Consider the following 22938-nt stretch of genomic DNA (forward strand, 5'->3'; position numbering starts at 1 on the left):
AAAGCTGTGACGTGCATCAGCTGTTAAATTGTATTTATTTATTTTCAGTTAAATTCTGCTGCACTCAGAGGTGAAGTTTTGTTTATTGGGCAAGGAATAAAGATTATTAGGAAATGCAATTACTGATGAATGAATATTAGGCCCAACACAGTGTTTATATTGATTATTTCAAACTGTCGGAAATAACACATTTTTATTATGCATCATAGTAAAAACAGATCTATATGATTAAAACTAATTTCTCAGTCATGTTAAGTCATAGTATTAATTATTATTTTGTTGATTTGTATTTATTTTCTCAAGTCATTGAGGTCAAACATGTTATGCACAATAAGAATAATTTATACTATCTCCATTATGACTTATGACATAATGGAGATAGTTTACAATTTATATGAATCACAATAAATACTGTAAAAGTAAGTATCATTAATTATGAACTGTTTTATAGGCATATATTTGTTTGGTAAAGATTCTGATCTCATCAATAACTTAACTGAATTATTACATTCAATTTAAAATGTTATTGTTTTAAATATTACCAACAAATGGTACATTTACTCAAAAAAGATGACTAATAACAATACATTTTGTTTACATTTTAACAATTTTCGCTCCAAGTTTGTGGATGATGTTTACCATTAAAACCAAAATAATATAATGTGTAGGCCTATAACTTGATGAAATTGTATCTTAAGTGAAATGTGTGCTAACTGTATCAGTTGATGCTGCTTTAGAAAAGCATATTGCATATGTCAGTATACATTACCGATTATAGCCTTTCAGTTCTTTGATTGATTAATCAATTAATGTCTTTGGCATAAAACAATAGAAATCTCCGTTATAATGTCAGTTAAAATCTTTTTGCACAATTAGTCAAGTTATTTAGATAATAACATTGATTTTCTGTTGATCATCTCATTGATAATTTGAGCACTTGCTTCAGTTCCAGTGTTGAGCTCGGCTTCTTTCCTTCATCTGGACACTGTGCTCAACCCCATGCAGCACCGGTGTTTCAGGCCTACACTCATGTAGCTACAGATGTTGTAGCTGGTAAAGTGACCACAGTTTATTATTTAATGCTGAAAAACCTGCTCAGTGTTTGAGTCCAAGCTTCTCCCCCAGCACCTGGCTATTGTTCCCTGACTCCAGGAGGTATTGTTCTCCTTCTTATATCACACTGAGCTTAAAGCTATGGGACAATAAACAAAGGCATTGTCTGGCCCCAAAGAGGGTTAAAGGAGCACCATACAGAAACCCTAGACAATACACACACAGGGTTTGATGTCAGGCGTTAGTAATGACGCAGGTATGACGGTATGTATGGTAGTGGAAGAGCGAGAGCGGTGTAGGGCCGGGGTTTAAATATATCTCTTTGCAGCGGAAGGGAGAGGAGAAGAAGAGAGAGATGGAAGATGGAAGCAGAGGGGAGAGATAGAGAGAGTGAAGAGGAAGTATGTGACTTTGGGGTGGGTGTAGGGGCTTGGGGATGGGGAGGGTGCCAGCTTGTTTTATTTCCGGTTGACAAGACTTTGCGCTCCCTTTCTCTCTGTCGCTCCCTCTCTCTTTCATACTCTGCTATTCTTTCTCAGCTGCCCCCATTGCTCTGTCTCTCTGCCCCCCCTCTTTCTCTGTTACTTTCCTCCGAGACGTGCCTTGGAGAAAGGAAAGGACTTAACAAGTTCAAAGGTAAAAAAGCAGTAAAAGATCCTTTAAGTAAAACTGCCAGAATCACATTAATAAAATACTTCAACACAAATACAAGGTCAGCAATCAACATTTCACTGAAATAAAAGTATACAAGAAAATGAGTGCCATTTGCACTAATCTCATCACATATATTGTATTATTATTGCTGTTGCATATAAGCAGCGTTTCAGTATTAATAGCTGGTTAATGTGAGGCTCAATTCAGCTGATTTCTGTACTGTTGAGTAGTTTAATCCTTTATAATACTTGTACTAATTACTAATAATACATGTCACCATATGTTTTGTGTAAAATCTAAATCTACAAAGTTAAAAACAAAAACAAATAAATGTGTTGAAGTGGAATGTGTAATATTTCCCTTTGAAATGTAGTGAAATAGAAGCATAAAGAAGATGAAAAATGAAATATAAGAAGGAATTTGTGCCATTTTTTTAAAAACTGCAATTAATGAAAAGACAGAAACAGGAGACAAGAAATAAAAGTAAATGAGGGAAAGCCTGAGTGAGAAAACTGCTTGGCTAATTAAAAGCTAAGCCGGGAAACACTGGAATTAACCCTGCAAACACATTTCCATCCCCACTGCCTGTATATAGCTGGTCACCCTTTTGTTTTTCCTTTATTCAGAAATCGTAGTTGCTTCTTATTGTGTTCCAGTTGTTGGAATGTGGCTTAACCTATGTGATCCCTATGTGCTGAGTGCAATAATGTGTGTGTGTGAGCGTGTGAGCGTGTGTGTGTGTGTGACGGCGCGTGCTTCACTGCAAAGATTCATGTAGCTCCAGGACATGCATTTTTTTTTAGTGCATCTTGTTAGTTCATTCCTGTCACCTCTCTCTCTCCCTCTCTCTCTCTCGCCATCCCTTGCTTTTTCAGCGCTGAAGGGGGGATGGGGAAGGGGTGGTGGACAGGGGCCGGGAGGGGAGGGGGGGGGGGGGGGGGACGGCGGCGATGGAGGCAGTCACCATGGTTACAATGCCACGACAAATATTCATCAAGTCGTTAAAATAAAAACAAACGGGAGTGCATTATAATTGCTCTTACTGACTGGGTCCTGTAATGCGTTCATATATTATGAGTGAGAGGAGCAGAGTGGAGGAGGCTCACACACACACACACACACACACACACACACACACACACACACACACAAATATGCCGCTGGTGATATAAAAGTGAATATCAGCCAACCTGGAGGCAAATTGTGACACGCACTCACTCACACGCACATATTAGCTGTTTTAGTGTAACTTTATTTCCCCATTACCTGTTTATGGAATTCCCTGTGAGTACTTTAGTTAGTCTCTCCTCTCTTTTCTCTTTGTCCCTCCATCTCTCGCTCTTCCTCTACTGTTGTGTAGCCCCAGGCGATACCGTGATGTGTCCTCCCTCTGTCCCTCCCTCCCTCTCCCTCTCTCTCTGTCCCTGTCACCTTCAATTGCTCTGTGAAACTAGACACACTGCCTGGGGCAGGGAGGCAGGGTGGGAGGGAGGGAGAGATAGAGGGAGGGAGGGAGGGAGGGAGGGAAGAGAGGGAAAGAGAAAGGGAAAGAGAGAGACAGACAAACAGCTTTATAGACAGACAGAAGGAATAAATATTTGGTGTCATATTGAAATAAAAACACACACACTGGATAACCACAGCCCAGATGTGTGACACATTTAAATGTTAATGTTCAACATCCAGCCAAAAACAAACAAACAACACTCAAATCATGGAGCACAACAGAAACACATACTTAATGTGCTCAAATACACACATTGACCCAATATAGGACAGTGTTTAACCTTTGACCTGGGCCCTTTGTCTGATAACAGGAGGCTGTGTGTGTTGTGGGTGCTATACCCCAAGCTGCTTCTCCTCTAATTCAGACCTGTTCAACTGGTCTGAATTTTCCAACATTACAAGGATATGCATTATGGCATGACAAAAACAGTTTTCTCTTTCCTGTGTTAGCCTATTTAATCATATAAAATATATTGAAATATCAAGATTATAATGTGTTAATTTGATTTACTTTTGCTAAAAGAACAGAAAACTCAGTTTAACCTGTGACAAGACTCTGATACTACTTTTGTGGAATAGGCCTATGTGTGAAACATATGGTTTGCTCGTGCCCTGTTTCTGAAGTCTGCCACAATATCAAACAATACTGAAAATCCCTGATTGTCTACTCTGAAGACGTCATGGACGTCAGGCCAGCCACAACAACTAGATGAGATTGAGCAAAGGACATGTTCCAGTCAAGGACTCCTGAAACCTGCTCAGTCAGACTATAAGAGCCTGGACTTCTAGGCGGGTTCCTCTGGATGTTCACCGGTTGTTGGGTGTTTGTCAGTCGGCTGTGTTCTGCAGTAAACCCCGGCCACCGCTGCATATTACCTTTTTGCTGTCTCCTTCTGTGTCACAACTAGGAGTTCTTCAACAATACGTTCGCCGTTACGTTTCTTTAATTTGATTGGCTCAGGTGGTTCGAGGGGGCGGGACAAGAGCTCTGATTGGTTGACTGTGAGGACACAGGTAACCAGCTGATAGGGATCGACACGGTCATTACTTGTTGAGCCCAGGTTAAACGGAACCCGGGTCCACAGAGGACTCGTGTGTCGACGGTAAAAAACAAAGAAAACAAACGCATGGATCTGGGATTTTAACCAGTGAGCTCTGTCTTGTTTTATTTGTCTGTTTTCATAGTTTAATTGTAGTTTTTCCGTTATAAGACGCCAGAAAAAAGCGGGAAGGCACGGGAAACGGTATTTAAAGGAGAAACTCAAACATTAGTAATTGTTGTATTTCAGTTGCAGACACGTTTTTGTGCCGCGAAACCTCCCAAAATGTCGCTGAAATCCCAGTTTTCAACCATTTTTTGGTGCGTGACAGGTGAGTATCGACGTTACATCCCCCTCCCATCTCCCCCTTTGTTGTTTTCCCTTTTCCTCTTTCGAAACACGTTTGTTCTTTTTAGCCGAGTCGATAAACAGGCTACATTTGATACATAGTTTCCGGTATGCAAAATGTTTGATGTGCCTCGGTGTGGAGCGAGTCAGAGATTGAATTTATGTTTACATTTAGGTTTTTTGGCCTCTTCCGCCCAAGAATGTGGCCGACCCCCGTTAATGGAGGACAGGATAGTGGGAGGGATGAACGCAGCAGATGGAGCCTGGCCGTGGCAGGTGGACATACAGGTGGGTTTCCTGTGAAATGTACACTACACTACACATCCACAGCATCTAAGGCCTGTGCAGTATCAGCCGTGCCCGTGGCCGAGCTATATGTGCGGTGTATTGTGGGTTTAGTTGAACAAAGTGACCTGCTGAGAGAGGGATTTGCCTGTGATGCAGAGGTGACTCACTCCTTTTCCTCCCCCTCGGCTTCCAGACAGTCAAAGACGGTCATATCTGTGGAGGCTCCATCATCACGGAGAGCTGGGTCCTATCAGCCGCTCACTGTTTCCCCAAGTAAGGAAAACTCAACCCAGACTGAAAACCAGCAGGTGAACTGAGGGATGGGCATCAGCCTACAGGCTCTGTGCTTCTGTACTGAGATGTCTAAATCATTTCACTGGCAACTGCCACTCCCAAGTTTACTTAAGATACAGAGTGTTTTAGATATCCTTCTTTAGGCAATGAGGAAGTCTAATTTGACTATTAAGTGATTCAATTTGGTTACTTCCACATGGTTTTTACCTGTGGGAAGTCACTTAATGCATCTGATCAAAAAGGTCTTCCAGTCTAGTGACTAATTTTATTATTGTATTTAACATGATGAAGGTCATTGGACCAAAATATTGTAATATTTTTTTTTTCCTTTTGTCTTTTGGAAACTGGGACAAAGTCCATTTTAAAGAGGAACTGCCTGCCATAAACCTGGTTAATACCCTCTGACTGAGGCTGCACAAGTAGTCACAATGTAATCAAATCGCAATAGGGCTAAGTCCAATATTTAAACATTTTTAAAAAATGTTTTTTTTGATGAAGGTAAAACGTGTCACAACATTTGTTGCTACAAAGACGCCCTGGCCAACAAATCACATTCACAAGATGTTAAGATGTGTGTTTGTGTGTGGTACAAGATAAAAAGTGATCAATTCCTATAATTTAACATCTTCACTTTTATATTATGCAGGTAAGAATGAAAAGCAAAAATGACTATTTGAACTGATATCACAACAACATCCACCCATATCATCTCAATAGGGTGTTTTTGCATATCGGGACAATATGAAATCAAAAGGTTTTTGCATATGAAGCTCTCCTGGATTCGCTTTCAATCTTTCTCTTCTTCTCTCAGTCCATCAGATACGGGCTCTTACATCATCTACGCCGGCCGGTACCAGCTGAACGGCTTCAACCAGCACCAGTCGACACACCGAGTGAGCCGGGTGGTGATCCCGTCCGGTTACAGCGAGCCTCACAGTGGGAAGGATCTGGCGTTGGTGCAGCTGTCCACCCCTGTAACCTGGTCAGATCACGTCCGTCCCGTCTGCTTGCCCGCATCTGGCACTCTGTTCCCAAGTGGCATGTTGTGCTCTGTCACCGGCTGGGGGAACATCCGGGATGATGGTAGGGGCTTGTTGAATTCTTTACATCATTTTTGTATTTTCATTCAGCATTCAGAGTCACCAAATTGCTTTTTATTTTTCACAAATTGTGGCGTGTAAATGCAGCTGAGGCTGTAAGTATTTGGACAGTTAAAACTGTTTTATTCATCAGGCCCTTTGCTTCAGCACATTCATGTTGAAATGAAATAATGGATGCTATATTGACGTGCTGAGTTTCAGCTTTTAGTGGTGTAAAATTGTAAAAACATATTTAATGTTTTGTGTCTTCTGCCTCAGTTGTAGTCGAGACCGACTTGGCCCAGTCACTTTTGTTGCCTTCCCACAGTGTTTAGTATCACTGTCGTCCGATTGGTTTTGATGCCTTTGTCTGAAACTGAAAGCAGACTGCTCCTGCAAAGCGCTTTATTCAGCCTGTTGCCTCTGTTGCCACTGAAATCAATAAATGCCAATGTGCCTGTTCCACCAGAGCTATACATGTAAAAGAAGCACCAGATGTGGTGGTGGCTTCAGTTCATGAGCTTTTCTTTAGATAAAGGTTCATTTGAACTTGCTGATTTCTTTTTGCATGTTTTTGTGAACTGCAGCCTGTTCTTTCTGTTTATGAGACTTCTAAGCGGTCTGACTATATGCATTTAAACCAAAACTAGGAAATGCTGGGCAAGTCGAATGCTAAATAATAATATCAAAATAACTGTAAAGACAAAACAATATATTTATCAAAAATGGACCCATTAACAAGTGTGGGTAGATTCATCCACATTAATATAAGACTCTTTTATAACCAAAAGCAAACTCCTCGGGGTCTCTTTAAGATAGGCCAAACAGGTTTTTAGTAGTTAACTATCTTAGTTATCTAAATTACACATAGGACCTTTGTCCGTTGTATTGTGACAGTGGAGCATAAATACACTTTAATCCTATCATACATTTTTGCATCATGTTATCATAGCTAATAGTTATATTTAATCCAGTCTGAAATATGTTTGTAATGCTGAGACTATGTCTTGTGCAGTTCCAGCAGGTCCTTGTAATGACGGCTTATTTACACAGATTAGAACAAGCAAACAATAGAGAGAGAAAAAAATAGTTTTCAGTTTCAGTTAATGTTATTCAAAGAACTGAGCTGCAGGAGAACAAGTTGGTCTACACAAAGACAAAATACAAAAACATTAAGATAGATAATAATAGAAAAGGACAAAAAGTATCATGAAACTGTTTTCTAATTGATGATTTACACTGGATTAAGATACTTAGGTAACATGTCCACCATGTCATAGAGAGTTTACTGACCACCTGTTCAGCCTCAGAAATTCAAGTCCCTCTCTCCTTTTGTTCTTCATCCTCCATCTGTTCTCGTGTCCCCCTCAGTCCCTCTGCCAGGAGTCGGGACTCTGCAGGAAGTGCAGGTGCCAATCATCTCTCAGACTTCTTGTCAGGAGATGTACCAGACGCGCCCGACGGATACGGTGGACATCCTCTATGACATGATCTGTGCTGGATACCAGAAGGGCGGAAAGGACTCCTGCCAGGTACTGTTGCATCATCTCTGTGTGTGCTGCTTTGTTGACTGTCACAATTACATGCAAAACAAGAAGCTGCATCGAAAATTACTTGGATTACTTGTTTTCTGCACTTGGATACCTCCCAGTGGTGAAAGCTGAGTGAGTCTGTGTTTTTGTGTTGTTTTTTTCCCAGGGTGATTCAGGAGGGCCTCTTGTCTGCAAGATGGTGAACGGGACCTGGGTGCAGGCTGGGGTGGTGAGTTTTGGACTGGGCTGTGCTCATGCGAACCGGCCAGGCGTCTACACCAGAATGACCAGTTTCTCGAGCTTCATCCAGAACACAATACCAGAGGTCCGGCTGTACGGCCGCGCTGAGCCAAACTGGTGCAGAAGTGTTGCTGTGCTGGTCAGCTGTCTGTCCACTCTGCTGGTTCTGCTTCAGAGATAAACCACTGTGAAAACTGGAGGTAGATATAGACCAGGCCAAATGAAGGAGGAGATAACGTTGAAAGTGATTTCCAAATAATCAAACTAGAGAACTGTATCTGACACGCACACAAAGCCATACTGAACACAAAATGTACAATAGATTTGATTTTTATAGCTGGAACTACATTATGATTTTTGAGTTAAAGTAGCTTTGATATGTTTTTTTATTTGAAATCAGAATTATGAACTTAATAAATTATGTCTTCTGTATTTGAAATAAACTGTTGAATTGATTCTTAATATGATCTCTAATATGATCTGTTCAAACCCTGATAATTGAGTTTCTATCATGTTACATATGAACTGAATTTCAGTTATAAACTCTCAATACATGGGGCATCGTTTAGCTCAGTTGGTAGAGCAGGTGCCCCAAAAATAGGCTGCAGCTGGCCCCATACTGAATCCTGACTCGGGCAGCCCTTTCAATTAAAGACAAAAATGCCCAACAAAAAAAAGAGACTCTCAATACATGACAGATTTCTTCTGAAGTATCATCAACCTGTTTTGGGGGCGAAAACAAATGAATGATAATTTCATATCCTCTCTTTAAATGACATTAATTATTTTGAAATGTACTTAACTGAATATCCAGAGACAGAGACGGTCAATGACATGGTTTTCTTTATTATAAAGAAAGCACAGCATGTCATAATGGTAAAAAACAACTGACTGGTAGTGCCTATTAAAAAAAAAAAGCTAGCTTTTAAATTAATTTGATAAGTCGTCATTCAAGGCTTTCATGCTCAGAAAATGTACACAAATCCAAGTGTTATCTTTTCAAATTCCAGGAAGGGGAAAATCAGGCATCAGGGGGAATGGTATCAGAGAGGATCATGGGAGAGCCGAGCTGCAACTCCTGCTGCAGTGACTCCAGATCAGCCGGAGTCATGCGGTGGACCTCGCTCCAATCAGATAACAGGGAGGCCGAGAGGGGGGCCGAGTCGAAACTGATGGAGGAGAAAAGTACAGACAGCATGATGAGAGGCCGTTCTTTTAATCATAAAAAAAAGTATATATTTATCTTGAAGTGAACTGAAGATCACATTTAGTGATTAACCCTTGAGGCCTCTAGGGACCCCAAAGGGTCCCTTTTGAAATTCGTATTTTTTTGATCCTCAATATCTCAGTCAGTTTAAAAGCAAATTTAATGAAATTTCCCAAGAATGTTTATTTTATGATGATTTTTAATATTCCAAATCCCCACCTTTGTAAAGTCTATAGAATAGGAGATACACCTATTAGTTACGTAGGTATCCCTCGGGCCCAAACGGGTCCCATTGACTCCCATTAAAACCACTCATTTTCGATACACTGTAATCCTAACATATTATAATGCTTTTTCCATGAAAACCTAATAAATCTAAACTTTTGGCTTCAAAATAAAGGAAAAATAGGTTGTGGGTCAGGTGACCCCCCTAAACCCCCATAGAACCAGGCCTCCATTGAGACCTTGATTCCTGGTTTCTTACCTTGCAGATTGCACTGCAATAAAAAAGCTGAAAACCATAAAAATGGTTTTGGTGTGTGGAGACTGATGGTAAAGACTGGTGTGAAAGTGGATGAGAAAATATCTTGTCGGTGTGTGTGTCGGTGTGTGTGCAAAGTTGGAATCATAATAAAATAGCTAAATGGGCTTTGTTTATATTTTGCGTTTTTTATGTTTTGATTCTCAATATCTCGGTCAGTTTACAAGTTAATTGTATGAAACTTGGTCAGGATGTGTGTTTTATTGTTATTGTTAAAATTCTAGATCCCCTTTGTTGTACGGTGTATAGAAACGGAGATATGCATTATGCGTACACACTCGCTACCCTCAGGCCCAATCTGGGCCCATTGACTCCCATTATAAACACATATTTTTTGATATACTGTAATCCTGGCATATTAAAATATTTTCCCATAAATACCGAATTAATCTAAACCTCTCCCTTCAAATTAAAGGGAAAATAGGTTTTAGGCCCCCTTCCACCACTAGAGGTCTCCCTAAACCACCAGAGAACTAGGCCTTCACTGAAACCGCTGTTTCGGCATATTTCTCTTTCTATGCAACATATAGGGCAGTAAAAAACTATGAAAACCCTAAAACTGGTCTGGGTGTGTTTGGACCAATGCAGAAGAGTGGTGTGAATGTGGGTAAGAAAAATATTTTGTCTGTGTGTGTCTGTGTGCGTGAAATTTGGATCCTCATCAAAGGCCATACAGGCTTTGTTTATGTTGGTGTTTATAAACAGAGTCCATATCTCCCATTTGTGTGGTATCTCCATACAAATCTCTACAAAAACATACAAAATATAGAAAAAATAATATAAAACTTCATATCTACAGTTAGGTCTGACGTTTGTGAAAAGATTTGATGAAGTAAAAAAAAAAAAAATGTTATGTATATTACCTTTTTATGGCATTTATATGACAAGGGCCGTTAGTATAAAAGTATATGTTTTTGTTATAGCTCCAAAAATAATAATGCATTCAAATCAATGTTGTTATCAATTGTTGACATATTCAAGCCTCTAATAACTTCATATGGAGTGATCCACTTTGGATCTAATTTTTGGGAAATATTGCATATTTTGTTTTTTTCCTCATTAAAAAATCAGGGGTTCGTCTGACAAAAAGGGCATAAAAACATAAAAAATAACAAAAAATAATAAAAAACTTAATGTTTATGAATAGGTCTGAAGTAGCTGAACAGATTTCATGTGAAGAAAGCAAAAAAAAAAATTCATATATGACATTTTTATGGCACTTTTATGAGAGGGACCCGTTTGGGTCCCGAGGGATACAAGGGTAACTTTTTTGAATAAATTGTAATAACTCCAAAAAAAATAATGCATTCAAATCAATGTTGTTATCAATTGTTGACATATTCAAGCCTCTAATAACTTCATATGGAGTGATCCACTTTGGATCTCATTTTTGGGAAATATTGCATATTTCGTTTTTTCCTCAGTAAAAAATCAAGGGTTCGTCTGACAAAAAGGGCATAAAAACCTGAAAAATGACAAAAAATAACAAAAAACTTTATGTTTATGAATAGGTCTGAAGTAGCTGAACAGATTTCATGTGAAGAAAGCAAAAAAAAATATTCATATATGACATTTTTACGGCACTTTTATGAGAGGGACCCGTTTGGGTCCCGAGGGATACAAGGGTAACTTTTTTGAATAAATTGTAATAACTCCAAAAAAAATAATGCATTCAAATCAATGTTGTTATCAATTGTTGACATATTCAAGCCTCTAATAACTTCATATGGAGTGATCCACTTTGGATCTCATTTTTGGGAAATATTGCATGTTTTGTTTTTTTCCTCATTAAAAAATCAGGGGGTCACATGACAAAAAGGGCATAAAAACATAAAAAATGACAAAAAATAATAAAAAACTTTATGTTTATGAATAGGTCTGAAGTAGCTGAACAGATTTCATGTGAAGAAAGCAAAAAAAAAAATTTATATATGACATTTTTATGGTACTTTTATGAGAGGGACCCTTTTGGGTCCCGAGGGATAAATTGTAACAACTCCAAAAAAAAAAAAAAAAAAAAAAAAAAATTTGCTATCAATTGTTGACATATTCAAGCCTCTAATAACTTCATATGGAGTGATCCACTTTGGATCTCATTTTTGGGAAATATTGCATATTTTGTTTTTTTCCTCATTAAAAAATCAGGGGGTCGCCTGACAAAAAGGGCATAAAAACATAAAAAATAACAAAAAATAATAAAAAACTTTATGTTTGTGAATAGGTCTGAAGTAGCTGAACAGATTTCATGTGAAGAAAGCAAAAAAAAATATTCATATATGACATTTTTATGGCACTTTTATGAGAGGGACCCGTTTGGGTCCCGAGGGATACAAGGGTATCTTTCTACGAGGAGGCCTCAAGGGTTAAAGTTAAAGTCGCAGGTTCACATTTCAGCCGATTATCAGTGTTTGGTCAGAACTCATAAAATTCACTTCACACTTTGCTGCACTGACGCTATTAGAAGTTGTTGCTTATCGAGCCAGTCACCTAATCAGTTACTAAAAGTAAATCATCAAATAGAAAACACGAAACCCTGCTCCTAACAAAGGGGTTGTTCATTAGCACAACACCAGCTAATTTATTTGGATTATTTTCAACCATAATAAGATACTGACTGGCCCACTTGGTAATTTGAGTCTTATCAACAATGAGTGTCCATTATGACTGCAGATGATTGTAACCCTACAGGTTTCTGATCTGTTTTGATCAGTTTTTAGTTCATTACAGTGCTGCAGTAAATCCTGGTGGTTGGTATGTTTGGTTTTGTTGAAACCATTTTAAAGAGGTGTTGACTCAATGCTTGCTCATTTATGCAGCTGTTAATCATGTACTAGAAAAAGGTTTTATTATTTAGTTTATGCATTTTGACAGTTCAGTATAACTGGTATTATCCAACAGTTATATATTTACTTTCCTATTATAAAATGTCTTGAGTCACCTACAATATTATAATTATGGTATGCTGGACTAGTATGTGCCTGCCTGGGTGAATTTGTCCTTTGAGTTCACTTGTTTATCTACCTTGAAATCATCATAATTAAGACAGTAATATAATATAATAAATCACACACAGCTACACATGGTCTTGGAAAATTCTTTGAAGGAGGTGGAACGACGCTGCAGCTGCTGGTGGTAAAAGTCAGATGTTTTTGTTGCAAAATGAGTATGAGAAAACAAGCCTGTGCTGTGGACCTCACCTGTCCCGGTCACAGTGTTGCAGGTCTGTGAGAGACTGGTTGAGAAGGTCGTCCAGGTCAAAGCCCACGCCATAACCAGCTCCGCTGCCTTTAGGGGTGACTGAGAACACCGGTGGTAAAATGTCCTCCACCTGACAGGAGACAAGGGGGAAGCATTAGGTCAGCTGCACTTTGTGTCCTTCACATCAGTTCGAGCCAAAGCAGGAGATTCTGACATTTAAAATTGTGACATATAGAAAAGAATAATCTTTTTGAAGACGTCTATAATGAAAGCAACAGCAGTGCTCTGTTGATACATATTCTGTTACTTCTCTTTAGCAAAATGCTAGAATATATCACAGCATAGCAGAGGAAACCTGACACAAACCTGTGACTTTGACAGCTGCAGCGTTACTGTGTGGATGTCGGGGGCGATGGAGGGCACTTGCTGTCCTGTATCTGTGAATCCTAAGCTGGGGTGAGGCTGTGAGGGAACTCCTAAAGCCCCACAGAGAGGGTTTGTGGTCTGTGGCCCGGATTTCTCCCCTGCGGTGGGACACAGCTTCTCCATCGGGCCAGAGGTTGCAGTCGAGTGGGAGTTGAGGTTATTTTGGCCGCTGATATTCACATTCCCATTTGTCTCTCTGGAAAGTGTCTGCGCTTTAGTCAGAAAACTCTCCAGCGGAAGCAGCTGCGACTGAGGTTGAGGCTCGGGTTGGGTCTGACTTTGAGATTGGAGCTGTGGCTGAAGAAAGCCCGACTGCAGCGGCTGCTGCTTCCTGTTTTGCTGCGGCTGTTGAGGTGGCCTTGTCTCTAATTGCTGGCCACTCCAATTCCCCAAACAGTTGAAACCACTTTGTCCGTTGCTCTCGTTGTGAGGTTTGAGCGTGTTGTTTTTAACAAAGCCACCAGTGACCGCCATTATATCTATCCCTCCACTTACAGCAACAACTAAATCCGCTGGAGGTTTCCTCTGGCTCATGGAGAAAAGTAAGGATGGCTGCTGCGTGCTGGGAGGCTGGAACAAGCTCGGCTGGTTCGGTTTAACTTGAGGGATTAACTGTTCGTGAGGCTGAATCCTCACCTCCTTGTCTGTGTTGTTGTTCAGAGCTGCTTGAGAGTTATCACCGATGTTTACCCCCCGGTGTGAGGTCGTGTTACATTCCTTATTCTTCACTCCATCATTACTGGAAATCTGAGATTTCTCACTGCGGCTGTCCATCATCTTTGTCCAACGCTGCAAAAGGCTTTTGTCGTTGTCACTCAGCAGAACCCCGCCCAGCGAGTCCCCCTGCCTTCCCTCTCTTCTCTCTTTTTCCTTCATTTTCCTCTCCCTCTCCCTTGCTCGTTCCTGCCTCTTCCTTCTCTTCTCCTCTCGTTCTCGTTGACGCTCCTGGGCTGTGACAGGCCGACGCGACTCTGGGACAGACGACAGCGAGGACAACATACCTCCTCCTCCGCCGGCATCCATGCCCAGTGCAGATGTACATCCATCTGCAAAGAGGACGTAAAAATTAACCTGAGTGATGACGACATGTCAGTGGTGTGCAATGTTACAAAACAAACTAGATATGGAGGATATATAAACTTACCGCCTCTGGATTTATTTCTGAGAGCTGATTTCAACAAAGCTGCTTTAAGTGCAGCTTTGGTATCCTCTGAAATTGCTCCTTCTTTTCTGGTTCCTTCTCCTGCACCTGGAGGAGGCCTGGCGTTCTTCGACAGTGACTGTGAGAGGGACTGAGACAAGGACTGGGCTTGTGCCACGGAGAGGGAGAGGGAAGGCACGGCGGTGGGTAAGGGCGTCAGGGTCTGTGCTGGCGTTACAGGAATACTGGTGGGAGCCTGGGTCATGGACTGGCTTTGGGTGGACTGAGTCAGAGGAGCCTGGCTGCTGGACAGCTGCTCCTGCGTCTCACTGTCTCTCATTGTTTCTGAGGGACCGTCCTGGCTCGACACTGGCGTTGTTAGATCTATAGTCTCTGGCTGACCGCTGTCTGAGCTGGCACTGGGCATGTCCACATCAACTGGGTCACTTTCACTTTTAGACAACAGAGACAAGTTGTGGGTCACACGAGGTGGGGCGCCTTCTATTAGAGATGTGGGCTTATTGAAGTTTGGCATCTGGTTTGTAAATGTACAGCTCGCTTTTGCTGCCTTGCCGTCTTGTTGCTGTTGAGATTTTGCTTCACTCATTTGCTGCTGTATCTGTGCTGCTTGTGATTGTGGCGTCATGGTAACCAGTGTAGGTTTGCTCAGGGTGACGTCCGGGGCCTGAGCACTGGCTTGGGCACCGCCTTGTGCGGTAGCTCTGCCGTTGACCCTCGGCAAAGGCCTGAACTGCAGCCGCTGCCGACAGATCTGTTTGTTCCTATGAAAGTCCTGGATCTCCATCAGAATCGCCTCTTTAATTTGTTCCCTGTTCATTGGCAGCTTGTCGAATTCAAAGTCAAAAGCTGGCACACAGATCGGCTCATCGTCGGGGTCGTGGTACTTGGACAGGTAAGGATGCTCCAGCGCTTGTGTCACACTGATTCTCTCGCGAGGGTCGAAGCGCAGCATGGCCGCCAGCAGGTCCAAAGCGTCCGCTTCGGCTTGAGGGTAAAGTTTGGCCAAAGGCACGGCCAACTGTGATGGAAGACTCTGAACATAGGCGCGCACTCTGTCGGCTCTGATAGCACCAATTAAACCCTCAGGAGGAGTGCCCAACACGGACAGAATGAGCTGGAGCTGGTGGACGTAGTGCTTCCCAGGAAAAATCTGCTTGCGCCCCAACATCTCAGCAAAGATGCAGCCCACAGACCACAAGTCAATGGCCAAAGTGTAGTGATTCAGAGACAGCAGGAGTTCAGGAGCACGGTACCATCGAGTCGCCACATACTCGGTCATGAAGGAATGAGACTCCTCCGGGTGCGAACTGAGACCCCTCGCCATGCCGAAGTCACCGATTTTTAGCTCGCAGTTCTCGTTCACCAACAGGTTGGAGGGTTTGAGGTCACGGTGGATGACGTTGGCAGAGTGCACATATTTAAGGCCGCGGAGGAGCTGGTATAAAAAGTAGCGCGTGTGCTCCGGAGTGAGCGTCTGGGCAGAGTGAATGATCTGGTGCAAGTCGCTCTCCATAAGGTCCAGCACCACATACCTGCAGACATGGGAAATGTGAAACGGGGGGGGGGGTCAGCTTTATATTGTCAGGACACAATCGGCTCAGTTGACCAGAACTGAGGTCATATCATGTTATTTTAAAAAGCAAATTAGTTACGGTACATGTTTCATCAGGAAATTAGCTATGCTGTATATTGAGTATACAGTGTATGTCTTTACCAATAATAACAATTGAAACCTGAGATTTGATATTTTTCAGTAACAAACCCAGTACAACAGAGAAATAATGGTGTTAAATATCAACTTTGTTTATGTGTTGGCTTTAACCTCTGCTGGAATTTAGTTGGTGTCATTTCATGTTAACAATCTTTCCAAATTCTCTTTTTTAAAACAAGTTAACATTATGGAAACATACTTGATTTTGTTTATGGATCAGTCTTAGTGAGCCCTTTCCATGAGAGGATAACTGAACCATTTAAATTACTGTAAAATGCTCCTGGGATTATATCTTGATGGAAAGTTAATTGTTTCCTGCCGACTTAATCTACTTTATACGTGTATATATTTACCTCATGAATGAACCAACAGAGTTTTTTAGACTTTTCTGGTCTGAGCAGGAACTCTGTGTATGTGTGGCCATAAAAATAAACTATTTAAGAAAAACAAAGGTACATACACAGACTTGAAGGCAGAGTGGGGAAGGTTTGGCTGCAGGATGTCTTTGATGGCGATAATGTTGTCATGTTTGAAGTGCTTGAGGATCTTGAGCTCTCTCAGTGTGCGTTTGGCATTTGTCACCACCTCAAAAGCATTGGAGATCTTCTTTATCGCCACCTGCTGGCCTACAGTTCAGGGAGTAAAAAACAGAAGAAGGAGATGGACAACTGAGCTTGAGTGACAAGGTGAGTTAATTTCCACATTTAACACTGAGCATTATTGTACATACAGAAAGATTTATTTTATGCACGTTTTCTTCATTGAATCAGTCCTACCATTATCCCGTCTCCTGGCAGATGAAACGACTCCATAGGCTCCTGTGCCGATGGTTTCTATGACGTCATACTCCTCTCCAACGTCGAACTTCACATCCAGAGAGTGGGCTTTAAGCAGAGCCAGGTTTTTTGCTGCTGTGCTGGTGTCAGTGGTGCCTGCTGCTGCTTCGCCTTCACGCTGGCTCTGGGCTTCTCCTCTTTTGTCAGTGGCCATTCTTTCAGGTGACATGGCCACAGGTTGATTGTTTTTAGCCTCTTTGCCCTCCTTAGTTGCCATTTTCTCTGTGAAGAATCAAAAAATAGCAAAATATGAGAAATTTGTTAACATTGTCTTGCAGGATATGTTATTTTTGTCACTTTTTTCTGCTCATGCGTAAGAGTTTTTGCTATTCTGTAATCCTTTTTTGTCTTGGTAGTTTAAAGCAGATATCAGCTTCACGGCCGTTTCGGCTAATGCTGCGTTCAAGGCAGGCTTTTGAAACCGTAAGTTACAGCTTCAAGTCACAACTACGACTTGGTAGCGTTCCAGGTAACCCGTAGCTCGTGTTTTTACCATCCTGTTGTCTGTGAAAGTTCCCTATAACGGCCACTCGTAACTTCCGACCCGTGAACTCGTACCAGATCGAACTGGTATGACTTCACAGGAAGGAAAAACACAAAGTACGAGTTTCTTTGAACGCACCATGAGTTAGCAGCCCCCGCCCTTGTCAGGCATCAATTGGTCCTCGTGCTACGTCACCACATTCACGCGCATCCCTTGGCTGCACACACAGCCCTTCATGCCGTTCTCTCTCCTCATTGGATAACACTTGTATCCCACAAGGAAAATTTTCTCCTCGGGTTACAGCAGAGCAGAGTGACGGAGAGACTCGTGTTTAGGCTGAAATACTTCATGTAAGTGATTGCTGACGGAAAATAGGACTATTTAGGACTTATATTAACAAAAACATTCCACTGATATCTGCTTTAATACAATTAGGGCTGGGCAGTTTGGATCAATTGCATTGCCTATTAAATGTATTGGTCCTTCATTATTATTCAGTTATTTATAATTTATAAACAACAAATAAAAATGTACTATGATTTGAAAGGATTGCTCACACCACAGTTGCAACCTAAAGATTTGAGCAGTTTTAAAATACATACTGGGCAAAAACTGCAGTGTCCAGATTACAAGAGCGATAATTACTAATAATCAAGAATGGGCTCTATGCACAGCTCCACTACTTCCTGAATTTAAGGCAGGTCCTTCATTTCCTGTCTTACATTATTGGACAAACTGATTAATCCAGGTGTGTCTGGTCATTGTGACTACTCAGACACACCTGGATTAATCAGTTTGTCCAATAATGTAAGACAGGAAATTAAGAACCTGCCTTAAATGCAGGAAGTAGTGGAGCTGTGCATAGGGCCCATTCATAAAGTTTGTTCCTGCTTCCTTGAAAGGTTAGACAAAGTATGTGATTTACATTTGTTTGTAGAAAATCTTTTTTTCCCCTCTCCTATTATTTGATACATAATTACCCTTAAAATAAAAGCAGATCGATCACTAATCACAATTGTTAGTTGCACCACAAACAGAAAGTGTAACATTCTTTGGAAAAACATGACAGTGCCTTTGTTTAGGATGGGGAAAGCACGTGACGTTCATAAATCTGGCACATTGCTGGCTGCTGGCTGCTGGGCCACCCTCAGCATTTACCTGTGTCCCTCCAACATTCAATCACTGCTTTCTTAGCAACTGTGAAAACCACTGATCTCGGCGCAGCAGTTTCTGTTTCTTTATAGGTCAATCTCCTCACACCTGGGCTCAAACCCTCTCCTGCTGGGGCCCTCAGGAGCCAATTCAGGACTCAACATAGCAGTGGCTCCTCGGGCACAACCACAGATAATACAACTTCACAGTGGGTAAGTCACACTGTTGAATAGACACGTTATGTCACTGTTGACTCCTAATAAAGTGACTGTGGGCATTAAAACGAGCTGAGAGGGCAGAAACCAGGCGTGACTTCACACCCTCTAGGCCCGCGGCAGTCAAGTGGATAAAACCTGTAGCTCCCCGCGCGGACACCGGCCCCCGTTGAAGCTGCTTACCAACAGACATAAGGACAAACCCACGGTGAGCTCGTCCGTCAGGCGCTACTACTTTGTCTACAGCCGAGAAATTAAATAAACTAACTCCACGACAAAGACCTTACCCACTTCTTTGACGCAGGGGCGTAGGCTAGTTACCTACCTGGAGCTCAGGCTTTCTAGGTACGGTGAACCATGTCTTCCTCGGTTATGAAACCACCACACGGCGTCACAGAGACGTCCTTATTGGTAACGCAGGTCACTTCCACCACGTGCGGCCGCCACAACATCTGAAATAGTGTTTTTTAATCCCGTAGTAACGCGGTTATGTCTTGTTTTTGTCTGCCGCCTCCTCGTTACAGTTCCGCGTTGCGTCTGAGTGACACGGAGCGGACCAATGAGGTAAGGCGACGTCCGAGAGACTGTCCAATAGGAGCAGAGAACGTAGTGGGAGGCGGGACACGAGTGTGTGTGTAGGGTCTCTGTTTTCTGGATGGTGGTGACGCTGTTTTCCAGAAGTTAACTACTTTAGGAGGAGCCACACTGGACACTGTTACTTAAGACACTTAGTCTTGTACACTCTTTCAATGTAATTCTTAATTGAGTAAAATTATAATTGTAAGTAAAATCTATCTATCTATCTATCTATCTATCTATCTATCTATCTATCTATCTATTATTGTCTTTTACATAGATTTTGTCTTTTACATAGATTTTGCAATGCTGGATTTGTATAACTTAATTTTTACTAGCCTATAGGCTACATAAATCTGAATGCTGATAATAGGCCTAGTGGGCAACGTTCAGACAGCCTAATAATGTGCTACTGATGTTATGTGGGGGCAGTGTAATTTCCCCCAGAGGAGAGACTAAGTAAATAGCCTACTAGATGGTAAATACACAGTAGACACCCCCTCCGGCTGGTCCAACATCTGCATGTGACTGTCCAATGAAAAGCAGCGGTAAAAGTCGGGCAGACCAATAAAAAGCCAGAATCTGGCTTTTAACACGTCGCCTTCACTCTTGAGGGCAGTTTGCTGAAGTTTGAAAGGAAACCTTAAAGCGGACTGAAACGCTGTGATTTACCCCGTAGCCTACATCTTTCTGGTGTCATAAATTAAAACACGTATTGTAATAAGATGGCAGCGTCTGGTGTGCAGGGGATACCCAGATGGGAGAGAAAAGTCCGCATATTTTTGTGCGTTTTCGGCATGGTCCTGTCTGTTTATGCGCTTCATGTTGAGCTGTCCCGAGAGAGAAACCCAGAGTACAGAGCGATGTGTGACCTGGGGGATTCTGTGAGCTGCTCCAAAGTGTTTACCTCCAGGTAAGTTTTTTTTTTCCTTCTCCTTAATTCCTGATATTTCTTTAGCCTAATAGCTCAGGCCTATTGGCTTTCATGCAGAACGGGCAGACATCGACCTCTTCTTTATTGAGCAATGCTTTCCCCCACAATCTGGGTTTTTCCTTACATTTCATTACAACCTCGTTCATTTCATTGCCACGTGTTAAAATCCTCTGGAAATGCTTCACATTCACATGAGGGTTTTACAGTGAAAGATAAGTGGATTTGGCCCACAGCTGAACTCTTTTGCTTTTCAAATTACATATTCTCTGCAAAGCAGTGTGTAAGAGATCTTTTCATTATCTTGTCAATAATGTCCATCACTGACTGTCTCTCATTTCTCTTTTTGCCAGATGGGGACGTGGCTTTGGTTTGGTCCAGTTCTTTGCGGCCAAAGATAGTCCTCTGAACCAGCCCAACAGCGTGCTTGGCATCATATTTTACACTCTGCAGATGGGCCTTGGTCAGTCTGTTATTGTCTTCTGTAAATTATAGTGCAGAGTTGAGCATTTTTAGACAGAAACATGTTTGTATTTCATTTCTGTGAACTATACCTGACCCTTATAATTTAGTATTCCATATTTTGGGCACAGTAATTTGTATCATATTTGATTGTTACACAAAATTGTAAGTTGTTATTAGGTAAATCAATCGTAGTTTGAAAGAATTCGACAAATATTGCTTAAGTAGTGTCTTTTATTGATGGTTTTAAAATCTCCTTTTTGTTTTTTTGCAGGACTTTCACTGTCCAAGAAAGCAGCATTGCTCTTGGTCTTCTCCTCCTGGTTATCGGTGGCTGGCTCGTTTTATCTTGCATACATTCTTGCGTTTGTTTTGGGAGATTTCTGCATGGTCTGCGTGTCAACATATGTCGTCAACTTTGCATTGCTCTTCACCAACCTCAAACGAAGGAGGGCAATCGAAGGAACGAAGCAAAAGGCAGGATAGACCGAAATGTGAAATTCAACACCTTCTTTTTACTGCTTAGTTGAAACCACACTGGATTTGAAAAGAAAATTCTTGCCCTCAGTATGTTTCTTCTTAGAGATACAGGACTGGATGTGCATCTCAAAGGATTTATAAGATAATTTTCAGAAGAGACACTTGATACAGCAGCAGTGATGTTTGTGTGTGAATGTGCATGCTGGTGCTAATTACACATTTTTGAACACTACTTGTCTTATGTGATTAAGGTCTTACTTTTGAAGCACAGTAATCCCAAAATCTGGATAAACAAGTGTAAAGTAGTTACTAGGTGGCAAAATAATATAGTGTCCTGTAACTACTCAGCCTTACCAGTAGATGGCGCTAGAGACCACCTATTAGTTCAGCAACAGAGCAATGCCTGCTCTCTCTCAGGTTGGAAAGGAAGGAAGTTTACACTTTGTGTGGAAAAACTCTCATTTTGTAGTCAGTCATAAAGTTAATTACTACCACATAATTCAAAATGAGGAAGGGACAAACGTTAACTTCACTATTTGTATTTCATGCATTGCTGAGAATAATGAGGACAGTCAATTCTCCTATGCCTCAATAGCTAAAAGTCTGGACTTGGCCATGAGATGGAAGACATGTCATGCTTCTGGTTTGTAACTGAGGTCACAAACTCACAAGCCCACTTGTTCACTTTTAGCAAGTTGCACTGTTGAATGCAGCTTCACACCATCTCTGTAGAGGCACAGACATCACAGGAACACCTTGATATAAAGTCTCTTCTGTAAAAGTATGTAGCATACAGTTGTTCAAGATGATAACTCACACATTGAAGGTGTAAAAAGTTAATATAGAACCTCCAAAGCTTATATATAGGGGTGTGGGGGCTTTCTAACACTTATCGCTTGTGTGTAGCTCAAGGGTCAGATTTGCAGAAGCTGTTGCTGAGGTGGTGCATGTTGGTTGTGCACTGTGCACATCTGAAAATCTAAACCACTGCTGCTATATATATGAGCTTTTTGTAGCAATATTATTGGTGTTCAAAAAGTGCTTTGTCCATTTAATAACAGTTTCAGATAAACTGAGTTGAATATGAAGTGAAGGATAGGGTTAGATGATTATTATACCCATCTACTGTATGAATACAAGATCTAAAAGGAGACTTAAAGGCAGAAATGTTTAATTTCCTCTTACAGCTTCCTGCAACATTATTGGACAAATGAGGTGCAGGTCAGACCAAGGCAAATCAGAAGTGTTCATAGTTGTCATAAAAATGGTTCTAAAATATTCCAGAAATGTATACCTAATTATCATGCCTTTTCCTTTTCATTGTCCCTTTAAATCTATAATTTAGTCTATCTATGGATAAACTGAAATACAGAACATTTCTCAGTTGTGGGACTTCTTATCTTAATATATCTTATCTTACTAAAATGTTCCATTAATGGAATGCTTAATTAACTATTTCCATGACATATCACAATGAGTGGTATTGTTTCTTACTGGGGGAAGCACGGTGGTGCCGTGACTAT

The 22938-nt window shown here is 41.3% G+C and overlaps 3 protein-coding genes across 5 annotated transcripts; 2 read left to right on the forward strand and 1 right to left on the reverse strand.

Moving 5' to 3' along the window:
• The first annotated feature begins 4276 nt into the window (after positions 1-4276).
• LOC311002809 (serine protease 33) lies at positions 4277-8489 on the forward strand. 3 transcript variants are annotated; one of them, XM_083994329.1, is made up of 7 exons: positions 4277-4316; positions 4503-4584; positions 4777-4889; positions 5083-5162; positions 5995-6266; positions 7634-7794; positions 7961-8489. In XM_083994329.1, the coding sequence occupies exons 2-7, from the start codon at positions 4539-4541 to the stop codon at positions 8213-8215; spliced, it is 927 nt and encodes a 308-aa protein (XP_083850455.1). In that variant the 5' UTR covers positions 4277-4316; positions 4503-4538; the 3' UTR covers positions 8216-8489. The 3 variants fall into 3 exon arrangements, with proteins under 3 accessions (XP_083850455.1, XP_083850454.1, XP_083850453.1); XM_083994328.1 differs by having other exon boundaries at positions 4279-4361; XM_083994327.1 differs by having other exon boundaries at positions 4287-4584.
• A 435-nt stretch (positions 8490-8924) lies between these two features.
• On the reverse strand, positions 8925-19681 carry mapk7 (mitogen-activated protein kinase 7). Its single transcript, XM_083994326.1, has 7 exons — positions 19292-19681; positions 17056-17337; positions 16740-16905; positions 14551-16100; positions 13347-14452; positions 12980-13110; positions 8925-9203 (listed from the first exon to the last, which is right to left on the reverse strand). The coding sequence occupies exons 2-7, from the start codon at positions 17330-17332 to the stop codon at positions 9056-9058; spliced, it is 3378 nt and encodes a 1125-aa protein (XP_083850452.1). The 5' UTR covers positions 17333-17337; positions 19292-19681; the 3' UTR covers positions 8925-9055.
• Positions 19682-20142: 461 nt separating this feature from the next.
• On the forward strand, positions 20143-21647 carry vkorc1 (vitamin K epoxide reductase complex, subunit 1). Its single transcript, XM_083994330.1, has 3 exons — positions 20143-20455; positions 20827-20936; positions 21210-21647. The coding sequence occupies exons 1-3, from the start codon at positions 20268-20270 to the stop codon at positions 21419-21421; spliced, it is 510 nt and encodes a 169-aa protein (XP_083850456.1). The 5' UTR covers positions 20143-20267; the 3' UTR covers positions 21422-21647.
• Positions 21648-22938: the final 1291 nt, after the last annotated feature.

This window comes from Trachurus trachurus, assembly GCF_905171665.1.
Source record: "Trachurus trachurus genome assembly, chromosome: 19".
Classification (NCBI taxonomy): Eukaryota; Metazoa; Chordata; class Actinopteri; order Carangiformes; family Carangidae; genus Trachurus; species Trachurus trachurus.

Excerpts from the sequence above, each read along its gene's own strand:
- LOC311002809 (XM_083994329.1), top strand. The coding sequence starts at position 4,539 with ATGTCGCTGAAATCCCAGTTTTCAACCATTTTTTGGTGCGTGACAG. Across the intron at positions 4,585-4,776 it reads CATTTTTTGGTGCGTGACAG|GTTTTTTGGCCTCTTCCGCC; the intron begins GTGAGTATCGAC and ends GTTTACATTTAG. Across the intron at positions 6,267-7,633 it reads GGGGAACATCCGGGATGATG|TCCCTCTGCCAGGAGTCGGG; the intron begins GTAGGGGCTTGT and ends TGTCCCCCTCAG.
- mapk7 (XM_083994326.1), bottom strand. The coding sequence starts at position 17,332 with ATGGCAACTAAGGAGGGCAAAGAGGCTAAAAACAATCAACCTGTGGCC. Across the intron at positions 16,906-17,055 it reads TGCCAGGAGACGGGATAATG|GCCAGCAGGTGGCGATAAAG; the intron begins GTAGGACTGATT and ends CCTGAACTGTAG. Across the intron at positions 9,204-12,979 it reads CAACACTGTGACCGGGACAG|TTTCGACTCGGCCCCCCTCT; the intron begins GTGAGGTCCACA and ends CTCCTCCATCAG.
- vkorc1 (XM_083994330.1), top strand. The coding sequence starts at position 20,268 with ATGGCAGCGTCTGGTGTGCAGGGGATACCCAGATGGGAGAGAAAAGTC. Across the intron at positions 20,456-20,826 it reads TCCAAAGTGTTTACCTCCAG|ATGGGGACGTGGCTTTGGTT; the intron begins GTAAGTTTTTTT and ends TCTTTTTGCCAG. Across the intron at positions 20,937-21,209 it reads CACTCTGCAGATGGGCCTTG|GACTTTCACTGTCCAAGAAA; the intron begins GTCAGTCTGTTA and ends GTTTTTTTGCAG.